The sequence below is a fragment of the Opisthorchis viverrini genome, assembly GCF_000715545.1.
Source record: "Opisthorchis viverrini unplaced genomic scaffold opera_v5_8, whole genome shotgun sequence".
Classification (NCBI taxonomy): domain Eukaryota; kingdom Metazoa; phylum Platyhelminthes; class Trematoda; order Opisthorchiida; family Opisthorchiidae; genus Opisthorchis; species Opisthorchis viverrini.
The window spans coordinates 2,877,492-2,893,541 of NW_008751664.1; the positions used below are offsets into that span (position 1 = coordinate 2,877,492).

The 16,050-nt window shown below is 42.6% G+C and overlaps 1 protein-coding gene across 1 annotated transcript; it reads right to left on the bottom strand.

Moving 5' to 3' along the window:
* Positions 1-14,767: 14,767 nt before the first annotated feature.
* T265_12642 (hypothetical protein) lies at positions 14,768-15,093 on the bottom strand (the record flags this gene model as incomplete). Its single annotated transcript, XM_009164724.1, has 1 exon — positions 14,768-15,093. The coding sequence occupies one exon, from the start codon at positions 15,077-15,079 to the stop codon at positions 14,768-14,770; it is 312 nt and encodes a 103-aa protein (XP_009162988.1).
* Between the last annotated feature and the right edge of the window lie 957 nt (positions 15,094-16,050).

The following is a 16,050-nucleotide window of genomic DNA, read 5'->3' on the forward strand; positions in this document are numbered from 1 at the left end:
GAGCTGCATACAATGGATATATATATTCAATATGCATGAGGCAGAGTTGTTTTACCAAGCGTTAGGAATGATTTAATCAGAGGGCGAGGCACGCTTTGGATCTAAAACACGCGACGCCTGCATCCAATATAGACAGAAAACAGGTTAACCGCGGTCGATAAAAATAGATTGAATGGGTATGATTGATGCAAGGATAACCAAATCGTAAGGTTTTGCTAAATCTACACATTTAAACCGAGTGTCCCAAACATTGAATGCGTCTAAAAATATTTTGCAGCTTTTCTCTTCCATTTTATACTACTTGCAGGATCCTCAGTGCATATTCAGGCTGTACACTTGTTTGCGGAAAATACACCCTGCTACGTCTAGTTGTGGTAAGGCTTTGCCACAGAGTTTGTCAGTTGACACTGTTAAAATGGGTGTTATTCACGATTCTAGGCTTCATACATGGAGCTTTCGCCAATACGGTACCTCGATGGGAAAAAGCGGTAAGGCAAGAGCTGTTCTTGAGTTGTAGCGTTATCTTCGCACATCTTACGTACAACGACCTGTTGACGCTCGCTGTACTTAGGCTCCGGTTGTTGCATTGTGTATTTGTTTCAGAAGACTGAGACGGGCTTGTAAACAAAATATCAACAGAACATCATTTTAGTTGTTGTTTGATTGCATCATTCTGACTCAGATGACTAGGTGAACACTAGACCCGTACTCCATGTGGCTGCAAGTGTGCTCCGCGCCACTACAGTAACGGCGCATATAACGAGAGTTGACAATTCGGTAGATACACTCAATCACATACCAAGTTGATTTTCACCGTAGACTCACCTGAATTCCAGCTGAACCTCTCATGTATGATGTGTTATGTCTATACAAAAGTTAGCAGTGTTTTTTCCCGGTACAACCGGTTCTCAATCACTTAACCGATGAAAGTAGGACGTGGGGTTGCCTAAATGACAAACATTGATTGGAAGGAGTAAACTATATGTGAATATGCACTCATTTGCAACTAATTTGGTTTTTCGAGAGACGGATATTCAGCAACCTTATGAGTAGAACATTACAAAGGTAAACTGTATGTGATTACATGGTAAACATGCTCTGAAACAGACGAAACAGTAGTCGGTACGGTATAATCTAGCCACAATGTCTTCAGTAAGATACTTTTTCATTCTTCCAAACCTTGATGTTAGCGATCATCAAAATAGTGATAAGGGAAACAGATACTCAAGTGTAATCAGGCAACTCACTTTGATAGGGTCACGCAGTGCAGTTTGCATCACTCCAGGGAGTCAGTTGGGACGAAGGATCCTATATGACGTTTGCTATAAAAAGGAACAAGACCGATGAAGCTTTTGTGGATAGTGAAGAATTAGAGCATCTGATATATAGTGAGGTGGAGAAAAATTCACATTCCACCTGCTACTTGGTTCTTTTTTCACGACAGCATCTGTATGTTCGCCATTTTTGCTGCACTATTGAGTTGATGATTAGAATGACTTACAGCGATCGGGACTTTCTGCCCAGGCATATGTCGGATGTGAACACAGGGATCTTGATAGAGATGGCACAACGCAGTAGAGTCGATGTTTTATGTTCCAGTATTACTGCTGACTTACCTATTTGAGAAATACGCATTCATCCATCTCAGTGGGCTTCCTCAACACTGTCCGTTAATCTCAGATCACATGATGAAGTTAGCTCTTTTCATTCACTTCAGAAGCCACAGCCATTGAGAAATATAATCCAGCTCAGTGAGCTTCCTCAACACTGTCACATGATGAAGTTGGCTCTTTTCATTCACTTCAGAAGTCATCCATCTCAGTGGGCTTCCTCAACACTGTCCGTTAATCTCAGATCACATGATGAAGTTAGCTCTTTTCATTCACTTCAGAAGCCACAGCCATGAATTTCCAACTTCAGTTTGGACAGTACGCTGTCAATTTTCGCGAGGTGAATGACTGTGACTGCGACTGATCGTATATGTGAGTCTGCTTATCGTTTAGTTTGATGCATCAGTAGCTTTTCCAAATTGATCTAAACTCATTCACTATTGCCGCAACTACCCAGGGACACTGAAGACGATAAGCAATAGGATGAATGCATAAAATATCCATGAGTACACAGTTAAATCATTTTACAGGATAGGGGGTATTTTCACGGACAGAGTATAAGTGAAAATGCTTTTACAATACAGACATTGCAGCCTTCGATGGGCAAATTTTGTTTGCTTAACTGTATACAGTGAGAACCAGAACCTGGATCAAATTTCATGGGTTTCATTTCCATCAACTAGTTTTGTGATTTTTAAATGATTCGTCATGACAGTCGTCATCATTCTAAACAAATCTAGTGAGAAGGACAGCTGAGTCGATTCCCATGAATAGTGTCGTTACTGTAGTTGAACACAAGCCCCCAGTGTCACGTGATTCAATCGAGGCTTAACGTCACCCTATTTTCAACAAATCCCCCGTCTTGGCTTGGTTTGACTTCCCCACGACCTCCTCACAGTAAACCACAGACAAAGCGAACGTCGGTCACTGCCTAAAATGGAGAAGTCAATTTGCCGATCTTCAATCGAGGCTTAACGTCACCCCATTTTCAACAAATCCCCCGTCTTGGCTTGGTTTGACTTCCCCACGACCTCCTCACAGTAAACCACAGACAAAGCGAACGTCGGTCACTGCCTAAAATGGAGAAGTCAATTTGCCGATCAGGACATGAAGAGCACGAGGGCATGACAGGCGAAGTAAGAGTCGCTCCATCAAACAGGCCTTGTTGCCTGGAGGTGAATTTGCGTTTCTAGTAGCTTCTGTTCCGAATAGTCTGATTAACAAGTCTCAACCCATCATCTGGCAAACCTACTTACAATAGTAATTTGATATTCATAAAGGAAGAGCCAACAGTCTCGATTTCGGCGATACATACGGCCTGGATACAGTCGCTTTTATCCCATACTGATTGCTATGGTAATGAACTAAAAATTGAATTGAAGGTCCGTTGCCAAGGCGTGGCGGTCTGTAGGTAGGGTAACGCAAAATGACAAATGAATCGTGTCTACATGACGAGAAAGTGGAGAAGTAGTTGCTGGTGTAACGGTTGATGTTTAAAAACTACAGGGCAATAAAACATCTCTTCCATATATCATACATTTCAACGAGAAGTGTATCGGAAAAATTGGTGAGCTGCAAAATCATCCCACAGGACGATTGTCCAGAAATGCATTTACGGTATCCATGACCCCTAGTTAAACACCAGGTTGACTACTTTCATCGAAGAGATCTTATTGGGCCGAAATGCGACTGAAAACGGAACCGGTGATGGTGTGCCGACATACATATATCGTCGCTCGTTCTCGAAATCTGGGTTCCTCGAACAGACATTAAGACCTCTATGTGTAGATCCGGATTCCCTTGTACCATAATGTTCACAACTAGGGGCCAAGTTAACCTTGGCAATGCTTTTAGCAACCCCCAGTAGCCTTGTGAGTCTGCAACGCGACGCGCGATTTCTCACGTCTGATCACTGCACCATCCGGGTCTTGTCTAAAGTTTGTTCTAAAATGAACTGCCGAACGATAATCCATGTTGAGCAACTCCGAATTCAAATGCACATTCTGAATACACACTCCCTTGACTATTTTATGCGCAAGGCGAGATCACATCTTACTGTTTTCGGGGACCAAGACCTGTTCGTAAAATGTGTTGTTCGTAGAGAAATCGGAATATAAACCTAGACCATTTCATTTGAGCTGCACTCGAGAAACTCAAGCAGTGCAAGGAAAATCCCTACATACCATTCACAATAGCTTAGAGACATCCGGACTAAAAGCCATCTACGTCAACTTCCCCTTGTACTCTGCTGGTAAGAACGCATGGCGTTCTTAAGGTACTTTGGACCAGAAAAAGAGACATGAGGTGGCTACCAAGGTCATTTTGATCACAATAAGGTATGAGACCACCCAGTCAGCTGCATATAGCAGGGCCCAACTTTCCGACAGACGGAGCAATTCCTTGAACTGAAGAAAATCCACCCATAGCGACTTGGATGGATAGGGTGCTCCCATTGATGATAAAGTACTGTAGCTCCGAAATATCTGTTCCCGCTACCTCAAATTAATTGGATAAAACATCCTGGTGTTACGGTATTAAATGATGTAACGTGAACATCTTGACAAAGCCTCCTAGAACATTCGAAGGATAAAATACTTCACGTGATGACTCTTCCCCCCTTACTGATCGCTCGGCTATCCGAAAATTTTCACTTAATACCTCCTTGTCGGTTATTTCGTCTTATTCACTTGTCACTACTGAAATAGGACTATGTTGTCAAATGGTATATTAGGCCTTCACCACCTTCCTTTTGGTATACTGGCGAAACTTCTAAGTGAGAGACATACGAGTGCCGGTGTTTATCCTCTTAAAGCAATACTTAACGAGACTTCTCACCGACTACGTTCAGGTATGATCATCCGACTCCCGAAACTTTGATTGCACAGCACTTTTGTGTATCTATATTCGAGAACATCAGCGTATGAACTTTCTGCGACTCTACATCCTTCAGCATTCAAAGCCGAGCTTTTATAAGTAATGCTAAGATAACTTATCATCCATAACTTGTCCCCCTTCTGACTGGGAGCTTCTTCCTCAGTCGTCCTGTGAATCCTATTCACTTGCACATATGTCTCTATATTACAAGTAAAACGCTTGCTTAAAGCACGTCAAAAATGACGAATAAAGAAAGCTCATTGTCTTTTCTCCTCTTGTTCAGTTACAGGTGGATCGAGTGGCTGAAATCGGAGCTTCTCAGTGCGGAGAGCGAGAGGGGTAGAATAGTCGAATGACCACTGCTTCAGCTTTGGTTGCCCTTCACTAACCCATCGAGATATGCTACTACGGCGCTGTTCATAGATCTGGTCAATGGTCTGTTCAACCAAGCAGAATTACACTATCTGGCGCGTTCGTTCAGGCGTCCGGTAGTGGATTTGGTATAACTTGTTCTAAAAGAATAAACGCAAAAAAATGCAAAAAAATAAACGTAAAAATCCGACCTAGAAGTGCTATTCATTTGGTATAGTGCAGGAGCTAACTTCCTTGTACTTGACTGACCTAATGATGCTCCTTTGATTAGTAAGCCCACATACATCACCTCCTTGAAAATGATGACCTACATGCGGCCTTGACTGAAAAATGCCTTTCTATGTATCAAAAATTTCAGGATGGCCACAACTTATGAGCACGTTTCGCGAAAACATCATCTTCTCAGTTAATGTAACTCCGACCCACCTACTTTGTTTGAGAACGGTGTTTCAAGTATAGTATTCAGACAAAACTACCGAGATGTGTGCATTACTTAATTGGAATTACGGGCGAATCTCAAATCGTCCTAACAAACTAGTCTTCATATTCTCAGAGGACAAGCTTCCGAAATCTTAGGATTCAGAAACATGTGCTCAGTAAATTGGCTTGCTTTGGAATGATTACAGCACCTGAATATTCCACAAAGCGAACCCAATCAAGTCACTCATTCTCTGATAGTAATTACAGGTAACAGTCACTAGTTCGGATGAGTTCCGCGCACTGAGACATTGTTAGACATGTGTGAACTGATACTACTGCTGAGGATGAAGGGTGCACCTGCTGCAGCAAACAAGACGAAACCGGGAAAGCGGACAGCCTGGGTTGGTCCCATATTGACTGTTAGTGTAGGACAGACAGGAAGTAGTAGAATACCTAATTTTACAGCCATTTACGTGTCTTCCGTGAGTCCTTTCACATGAAATTTGAATTAGAAATCAGTAATCCTAAACAGGTCTGAACACATCTGGACCGATCACGATGCCTAGGATCATGAGTGAATGAATTTTCGCCATATATTTGTGAAAGTTGGGCCAGTTTAATCTGGCTTATCAAAATAGAGTAGTGCAGTCTCAGAATGGGGACCTTACTTCACGGTTGGGACAGAAACACAAGGTCTCCGAACTCGGCCATAATGTTGATGAAAACAGAATCATTTACGGTTCAATCGCTTACTGACTTTGACTGAGGTACAAATCTGTCTGGTACTAAGAAATGTCTTTCACAGGGATAGGCTACTTTGGTCACTACTTTCATCCTCTGCTAAGCCGAGTAACAAAACTGGGTTTATAAATGGAGAGACAAAGGATGGTAGAGGGTCAGACAGTGTCGTACACCATTGGCTGTGGGATTTTATGGCAGTATTGCTTGAACTTGATGTGCGTGTCATAAATATTGCTAGTAAGATTGACCATACTGATTGTCAACAAGAGGACCGATTGGGACGTGTATTTCCAAACTGTAATTCTGTAAACAGTCACTGTAGATGGCAAAACATGAATCCAAACGACGGAATACTATACGAGGGGCTACGAAATCCAGCCTAAAACTACTGATCTGTTCAAATATTCCGGTTCAGATATTTTAAAAAATAAAGTCAATTTTCGGTGGATCCGTCTTTTTGTCGAAAGATGGTCAGCAATAACACCCATAAACACATTCAGCTTTGGGTGCACAGTACCATCAAGAGCATCGACAGAGGGCTGCCGTTCTCTGCAACATCGTCCGAGTTTCATTGCGTCTGCTAGCAAAGCCAGTTTTTGTTAGACTCGAACATTTTCACTGAGGTTGAATAAAGACATATGATTATGTTATGAAAGCTTCTATTCGCTGCGTTCAAAAAGAATACCCAGTTATACAGCACGTAAACTCATCACTGCAGGCCTGGCACAGGAGCGCAAATGACAGTTTTGAATCAGCTTTTCCTACACGGTGCGTGCACCTGCTCACCACGTTCTCGCAGGGAACTGCTGTCTCTTAAGCTTGCGCATTAACTTACCTCTGATATGCTGAGTGAAGCTACTCCTCTATTTTCATGAGGTGCCCCACGGGTGTGTACTTTTGTGATGTTTTTTGTCGGAAGAAATTCACGATTTTGTTCCTCTTACAAAATGGCACCAAACCATATCAAAATCGTACCAAACATTAAAAATTTGCACGTAAATTTAGGCAATTCACCCAAGTTTCCTTTATTTGTGCGAGTTTGTTCAGACCGCTAGCTCCCACATGAGGACATCTTGAGGAAAACCACAAGACGTACCTGTGAAATTGTAATATGAAATCTGGATATATCATGCACACAGCTGCGTTCGTCCTGGCGGAGTACATCTCAGAGATTTGCAGGTAGTATTACTATGATCTTTGGTGATCACATCAGATTTTATGACTGCATTTATGAGTTTTATTGGATATCCTTACAGTTGAGTCAATATAAAACGCCATTTCATCAAGCCCATCATGCTCACATTTGACTTCAAGCTTACGTAGCACCTGTTTATTGCTGCGAAAGCAAATATCTCTTCTTTTAAAACATAAATGAAAGTCTTCCGGAAGTTGATGAACTAGTCGGAACAAGAGTGCACTCCTTGATCTGAGAGTGGTAAACGGAATAGTATGGAAAGTACGAAAAAGTTGATGCACTTCACATTTTGTAATAGAGCGATTCACAGGTTAACCCTAAAACACACAGAACACATTTTGCTCTGGTTGCCTTTTCTGTTTGGTGCAATTTTTTAGTATGCACTTCAATGGTGTAAAATCAACTACGGAAGTTTACCGAAAATAGTGTACTGACCTCCGCAAATACCGACTTTAGACTGAGTGCAAAATCATGAGAACAAGTAAGTCATACGAATTCAAAATGCACAGTTACGCCGTGGTTATAAAACTATTCGTCTTTCACCGGATTTGAGTGTATGTCAATTTGGTTAAAGTTGAGACTTGCGTCCACACTTTGTTAACTATTCAGCAACGATATTCCTTCTTGAAATGCAAAACTGTCAGTGCACAGGACCAGGGCTGCACGAGTGACCCCGATCACCACCAGATTAGAAGAGTACACCACCATCGAAAGTAATTCTGAGTAGTTCAATCGATTTGTCTGACATACCGGTGTTTGACCCATATCAAGGTATGTAGCTAGATTCTGACTCGATGTTTAGACTAGACGCTGATTGGTTGTTTGGGACGTCCGCTTAGGCAAATCAAACCTTATTTATATACGTGCATGTCTGCACTGCCATACACTCGGAGGAAAGCACCCCGTCACCCGTTTGTAAGTGAATGTTTCTTTTTGTGTATTTCAAATGTTGTGTTGGTGTTCACCGACGGTCAATATAGATTAAATGAGGTTGAATAGCTTTCCAGTGCTGAAAATAACCTATTTGTCCAAAATTGGGAGCGACTAGAATGGAGTCTATAGAGCATTTTTTTAATGGTGCAAAAACATCCAGAGCGTTATTGCCAAGGTCCGTCATCATATAAAAGTGCCATACCGTGAATGTCACCTTGGACAGTGATCGATTTAAGAGGGAAGGGTGAAAAGTACATACAATGGTGCTTGCAAGGGAACCCCACAAAGCGAATTCTGCAAAGGATACGGCAAAATTGTCCCGTCCCGAGAATGTCTGCATTTCGGGAGTTGTCATTAGGAGAGAGAAGCGTGGCCTGCCCATCCTTGTAGACGAGTTTTAACGTATTTGCTAACTTCAAATTTGGATGCATGTGAGGCACACCTGGCCAGCCAGCTTGCGCAAATAATCACTTGGCCCTGTACTATAATGGTTACCGAATCACTTAGAGGCTTGATACTCCGCCTAGGGTGGGACCGTTTCGGATGAAAGGCAGCGAAAATACATTGAGTAAAATCCAATCAGTCGCAGTGAACTACCGTTCGATTCAACGCTAAACGGTACACATATACTTCAGCTGAAACACAGGGGAGAAACAAGGACATACTGATATGGGTTTGTTTTTAGCTTTGAACGAACTAACATCGGATAACAATGATAACGGGGGGGGGTGCTGTTCATTTACGTTCACAAGCTTTTGTTTGTCCTCAATCAGTTTTGGTTTGTTGATGAAAGATGCTATATCTAAGCACGTAATTCTTGAGGGGCTACTAACACTTTATAAACATGATCCACACGGTAAGTAAACCTATGGCTCAGTTGCACTTGTCAACTGATCAGTTCAGTTCGTCGGAATAACCACTGAGGATCACAGTCATTTATCAGCTGTACAGATTTTGAAATATGACTTATACTGACGAACCTATTCGTGTGTTCCAAGTATCTGACTTTTAAGCGCAATCAATTGAACATTAGTGGACATTTGCTAAAAATACAACATGAGTCTAAACCTTAGGACAGCAAGTTCTTTGTAGCCATCGTGAGAATAGCATGCATTCTTGGAGCTATTGTACAGTGAAGGAGCGGGGTAGCAGAAACATATATGATCTATTTTATCCAGTTTACAATAAGACCATTATCCTATCGTTATCTGTCCACTGTGAACGAGATTACATCAAGTATCTTCAACAGAGATTCCGTCCTGTCAACAAAGCCAGTGCATACTGAGAAGACCAGACGTACCGTACAGCTTCACAGCGGCTGATAAGCAGTGTGATAAGCTCTCACTAATCAGCCACTCGTGGTCAAACCGTCAAGTGTTAAATCACTGGTTGGAAGTTTCCAGGTTCGAAATCCTCTCAGATGTACACTGCTTGTGATTCTCAACAAGGATGAAACAGCTGTATAGAGCTTCTCGCCTTTTCAGCATACACTGGAATGTACACTGCTTGTGATTTCCAACAAGGATGAAACTGCTGTACAGAGCTTCTCGCCTTTTCAGCATACACTGGCTCCACTTACAGAACGAAATGTCTATCAAACATTGACAAACCTCCCCCCATCATCGTCAATCATACGGAATCTGCAATTTCTATAAACATGCCTCACCCGGTAATGTCTGCTGAAATAATGTAATTTGGAGAAAACTCGTTATAGTACTATTTGAATTTACTCATTTTTACATTTATATACCTGTATATCCGCTGATACGCTTCGTCACGTGCTGCGAAGAGCCTTCTCTAATAAAGATGTTTTCTGGAGCTCCCATTAAAACTAAATTGCTATGAAACCAAAGAGCAAAAGACACACTTCAGAACTTCCGCTTCAGGCACGCTTATCACAGGTGAATGTAACATACTAGACTGTGACGTCACGCGTTGGTATGACCACGTATGAGTGTAATGTTGTCTGAAAAAACCTTGAAGTGTCTGGCATGTTCCAGATAGTCCCAAACAAATAGGCGGACAGCGAATTGATAAACCACGATACGAATGATATATCAACAGTTTGACACGCTCACATTGAGACCACGTCATTTTGCTGGGACGGTGATTAAAATGGCGCTAGAATGTTGAAGTGCCTTCATTTTCTACCACCAAGCAATCCTTGCAAGTAAGATCCCTAAATAAATCCGAATTCGTCCTTACCCTGGAAAGATTGCTTATTATGGTTGACCGAAATTGGTTCTACCAAAGAATGAGGCTATCACCGTCAAAAGTGCACTTTTGTCGTTTCATGGTCACAGTTTGAAACGGGGTGTAACTGTATTCTTCAAGACCTTGTTCAGCCCAAATGGAGGCACTAGCCTATTTGAGAGGTGAAACTCACTGGAATGGAAATAAATTGCACTAAAAATTTCTTTTTCACGATTCAGTTTCCATTGTCATGATCATCTTTGAGACATTTGATTAGATTCAGCGACAAATACTACACTAATATAGTTGATATTTTTGCCTGCATAATAAGCAAGTTGAATTTTTCGTTAACACTTGGAACATGGCTACTGAGTGCAGTACATCATCATCATCATCATCATCATCATCATCATCATCATCATCAACAACAACAACAACAACAACAGCAACAACATCATCATCATCATCATGGACAGCACAAAACCAGTGTTCAACACTGATGCTCCACTTCCGTACAGCCATGATTTAATTGGAAGCCTTACTGTGAATAAAAGAATGAAGATGAATGGGGGATGGACTTGGTGCTAGCTTACTACAATCATTCCGAGGTGCCTACACTTCCGGAACTCACTCAGGCAATCTGGATAGAAACTGACAACAAGAATGTCACTGATGTCGGCTAGCAGCCATATCTTTCAGCGTCTCCAACCAGGCGCAGTGCAGATTACGCGGTCTCCATTCTGGAAGGCGAGTCGCACTGACAACACCCAAACATTTCGTAATCTCTTTCATACTCTCCTCTTCCAGGCCAAGGGATGTCCAGCTCAGTGCAACACAAATGAAATTTATAAAAGCGGCTTAAAATACAAAGCTTCCAGACATTTTTGTTCAGATTAAAGTGCAAGCAACTGACACGTTTCATCTAGTCACTCCCTCTTTGTTTGCGTGATTGTTGTAATCTGAGCCAACTTTCCTGAAACCTCTTTTGAAATTTCACTAACCTTTTTAATAGACCTACAGCTTGGACGACCTAGTTTTTTTGCGCGACCTGCGGAGTCTCAGCACACTCGCTACAGGTTGCAGAATAAACAACGGGTCGTGCAGTGTTTTTTTGACAGACAATTGAAAGCAGAGTTCCCATTCTCTCAATCCTAAATATATTTTTGACTTCTACAAGCCAGTAGAGCCAGTCTAGATCGTAAAGAGTATGTACAAACAGACGGGTACTTAGATGTGAGCTACTTGAATACATAGTTGTCCTTATGGCCAGATACAGTACTTACGAAGCAGATGAGTTAAAAAGCTCGGTTCTTCCATCACGTACTGCTTTTGAAATGTTCCGTTGAGACAAAGAATTTTTCAGCTAGAATCAAGTACTGTAGACAATGAACTATAACCGGTAAGAAGGGATTCATTGCTGAGTGAAATTCTCACTTCCACAATGGATTGAATGTAGAGTGAAACCTGGGCGAGTCAGCTAATTTTCTGTTCCTCCTTTCAAGATGTAGTGCAAAGGTGAAGTTGATGGCTTAATAAGGATACAACTGACCTCTCGTTACAATGTTTCCCCACTTGCTATTTTTGTGATGCATTCAATGGTTCAGAATCTCTGAGGATCAGGTGCTCACTAGCCCATTTTTCAAAATGAGTAAAATTTGCCGTTTAACCGGTGAGAGTCTAGAAGGTTATAGAGGATTAATGACACGTAGAACGTCTGGTTGTCATGCCAACTCATCGACCAGTAGCTGTCCGTCTTATCACACGCGCTGATTTTGAGGCCGTTTTCAAATAGCCCAAAAATCTAAGCTCCTCAGGACCCGATGTTTCTATTTCCATTTGGTTTCAGCACATTCAACCGTCTTACAATGGCTTACGGTGGCAATCCAGTGAGTTGAATTTTACCGTCGGTTTTTCGTTTATTAACGCTGGAACACTGAAATGATAAGACCTTTGAAGTTACTATAGGTTTTCGTCATATTTGCGGTGTGCCCTTTAGTTGCAGAACTGTCAAACTAAAACATTTGGAAGCCTAGGGCACATAAGGATTGGCTTTGCTTCTAAAATGAAAGCCCATGCAGAGCAAGTGTAACTGTTATTTTCAAAACTCCAGTGAAAAGATAGGTTCCTAACAAGGCCCCGGTCATTTACCATGCGTTCTTCAAATAAGAGCAGGAGTTCGTGGTGTTTTCCACTGTTCAGGTGTTCGAATTCAACTAAACCCCCCAACATTCTGGCCTGCCTATAATTCGATGTAGCCCAAAATTCCAGGCATTCGATTATGACTCATCACATGTGTTGCTGTACTGACTTCGCACTGTCTTCGAACACTCTGGTAAGGGCGACAAGCAGCCTTAAGTTCAAGGAAGTCCTGGATTCAACCTATTATGAGCAGACCTGATGAGATCTACTGAGTCGCAAGCAGTCTGAGCTCGCTTACAAGCGGATCATTCACGCTCTTTCCAAAACCAACCTACCAAATGATCTGTCCAAATGCATCCCATTGGTGATAATTTTATTCGAGCCTTATCATGAGTTCAGGCTTTTTTGTCCTTGAACTGGGTGGATGGGCGCCTGGAGTGGGCTTGGTTTCAAGAAATTTTAGTGATGTAGGTGAGACGGGGGTGTGAAAAATCTTGAATGTGGGCTCGAGCACACATGTAGTGCTAACGAAATTGCAGAGAACCCGGACGAGTTTTGATATTTGGTTTACCTGACGAGATCGCGGACCTTGCCGCGTGTCGCACATGTGCACAAGAGCCACACAAGTATCCACAGCACCCATGTGTTACGGATGTGTTATGAGCATCTTGTGTAACTTCTACGGCTAAACCAGAGGTTGATATGGCCCGAAATGTTCTGGCCCAATGTGGAAGACATTGGAAAGCTCACTAATATCTCGAGTCCTTCTCGAAACCTTCGCTTTCTCTTTCGCATTATATGTACTCAGGTTAGCTGGTGACATTATCGAAAAGAACTGGAACAGAACAATTCCCTCACATCGCCATAAATACTTTAGTGTTACGTAGAAGTATTGTTCATTCCTCGAAGTCAGCGTCACGGTAGTTGTGAAGGCGGTTACGTATTTGCCTAGATTGATGCGCGTATGTTGGTCGAAAACGAAGTTCTTTCTGCTACTGAAAAGAATAGCCTGCTTTTCACAGATACAAAGTTACTGGGTATGTGTCAAAACGTATAAACACTATTTCTGGATCAGACTACGTGGCTCAGGTAGCCGAAAACCGGTATGCACAGTGAATCCATGCCGCCGAAGTCGTGTTCCACCATCGTTCGCCTCTGCACGTTCGACCTAGAATCATGTGAACTGGAATTAAATATCGGTCACACGGCCGTGCTTTGCATACCACTCACAGTACCCCACACATTTTACGTTCAGTCAGAGCGGGACAGTAGTCACCGGGGTCCGTGTGGCCTGTGTGGATCTTGTGAGGTACAACATTTGGTGAGAGCTGAACAGACAACTGCAAAAGCGTGTTTAGGGTGCGTATCACTCAGTCACTGCTACTTCAAAGGCCGAAACCTTGACAACCGGGTGGAACGAGAATTACTGCAGCTGGTCGGTCACAGTTTACCGGCTCATGTTTTGGGCCTGGCTGTGGTACAAAATCCTGACTACTGGCTGGCTGCGGATACGTCAAAAGTTAAGCATTCTTTTTTCTCTCATTTCACTGTGCTCAAACTCTGTGCAAGCGGATCAATAATTCGCAAATTATGGTCGGAGTATTTGAGTCTTGACTAAACTCAAGAAAGATTATCATTGATGGTCAACTGTGGTCCTAGTCTTGAAAAGTACTATAAATTATTTTTGCCGGTGTTCATAATCGTCTGCAGCTAGAAAAAACCACGTACATGTTATGCAGTGTTTATATCTGCTATCCAGTATTACCCAATCGGCTTGCTCTACATACTATTTCGAGGTTGACTGCTAGTCTTTTCCGATCAATCTTACTGCGTTTTAAATGCGCTCTTGTGCTCGGAGAAAGAAATAGAAAAGGATGAACGTCAGTACGCGTTTGTATAAATTTGTATACACTCCGGAATGAAAGGTTACGCAATTTCAAAAATATCAGTATTGAAATAAGGTCTGCGGTCGAAAATGGCCGCGAAGTTGACCTAATAATCATCACGACTCAGTTCATTTGATAATAGATTACTGTTCACACTGACTAGGCACGTCCTGCATTAGGTGTATCTGCTACCGATCAGTCGAAGAACCACATGACGATAGGTTTCAGTCACATGATTTACGAAACGCACCGGTAAACAAGCCACTTTGATTGGTCATTCTGAGAAAAACAGTTTTGATCGATCAACTAATTAACGCACATCCACCAATGGACAGTAAGGATTCTATGGTTAGCATTCTCTTTCACGTCAGTCATGCCTGGAACTGAGAAGATTAGCTGAACGATCAGAATGCAGCCAGGCGACTACAGTGCGTGGAATTTAGGCGGCCAGTTACCTCAAGGACAGTATCCAAACTGTCCAAGTGGATATCCACCAGGGTCTGGTTATCCGAATGCTCCACCTTACGGTTATCCAGGCCAGTTCCCAGGTCAGACGCAGCCAGGATATCAGCCCTATTCGGGATTAGCAGGTCAACCACAATCGTATTATCAGCCCCAACCAGGGTATGCAGGCCAGCCGCAGCCGGGATACCAACCTCAACCGGTGTTCGCAGGTCAGTCACAGCCATGGTGTCAACCGCAATCGGGCTACACATGCCAACCAGTTTGCGTAAGTGGAATAAATTCAGTTGGAGTTTGGATGATTTTGTAACCTTTTTTTGGACGTGTAGCACAACAACAGCACAACCTGTATATCGTTCCTACATTATTTAGTGCAATCCAACACTGAGACCTTACCCCAATTTCAACCCGGACCAAGACTGCGATAAACTTCGCAAAGCCATGAAGGGCGTGGGTACAGATGAGAAAGCCATCATCGATGTACTGGCGCATCGAACAGCGGACCAACGCGTGCAAATCGTGAAGAAATTCAAAACGGCATATGGGAAGGACTTGATTCACGAACTCAAATCTGAACTCACTGGCCATTTCGAAGACGTGATTGTGGCGATGTGTTACACTTTGGAGGAGTTTGATGCTCGAGAATTACGCCGGGCAATGGAAGGAGCGGGCACTGATGAACAAACACTGATCGAAATCCTGTGTTCCCGCAATAATGCTCAGATAAAAAAAATTAAGGAGGTTTATCACACTAGTAAGTCAACTGTTTGTGATGTTTGAAGCTACACCTGTTCTGTTGATCATCCTTCTGACTAATTTGGAGTTGCAAGAATAAATGGATTTAGACCTCCTAGACCAAGTAGAATATACGGTTGGCGGAAGCTTGAGCACTGCCCCTACCTGATGAGCCCCAAGAAGAGCGAAACCGTCAGTGGGCTGTCTAAGAGTTTTCAGCAACACCCTTTTTTGTATTGCGTCTATACAAGGAATCGCGGTATCTAGAATATCGGGTCAACTGTAACATGAGGTGGCCTGGTGCAGCAGATTAGGTTGCTTAAAAACATCATGAACGAGAGATTCAGATGGTTTCCAGGTGAGTCAAAACCAAAATGGTATGCAATTAAAGAGTGCAGTTCGCTAATTTCGTGCGATTTGGGTTCAAGTAGAACATAAGGTTGACAGAAACTCGGGGACTGCGCCTACTTAATGAACTCCAAGAAGAGTG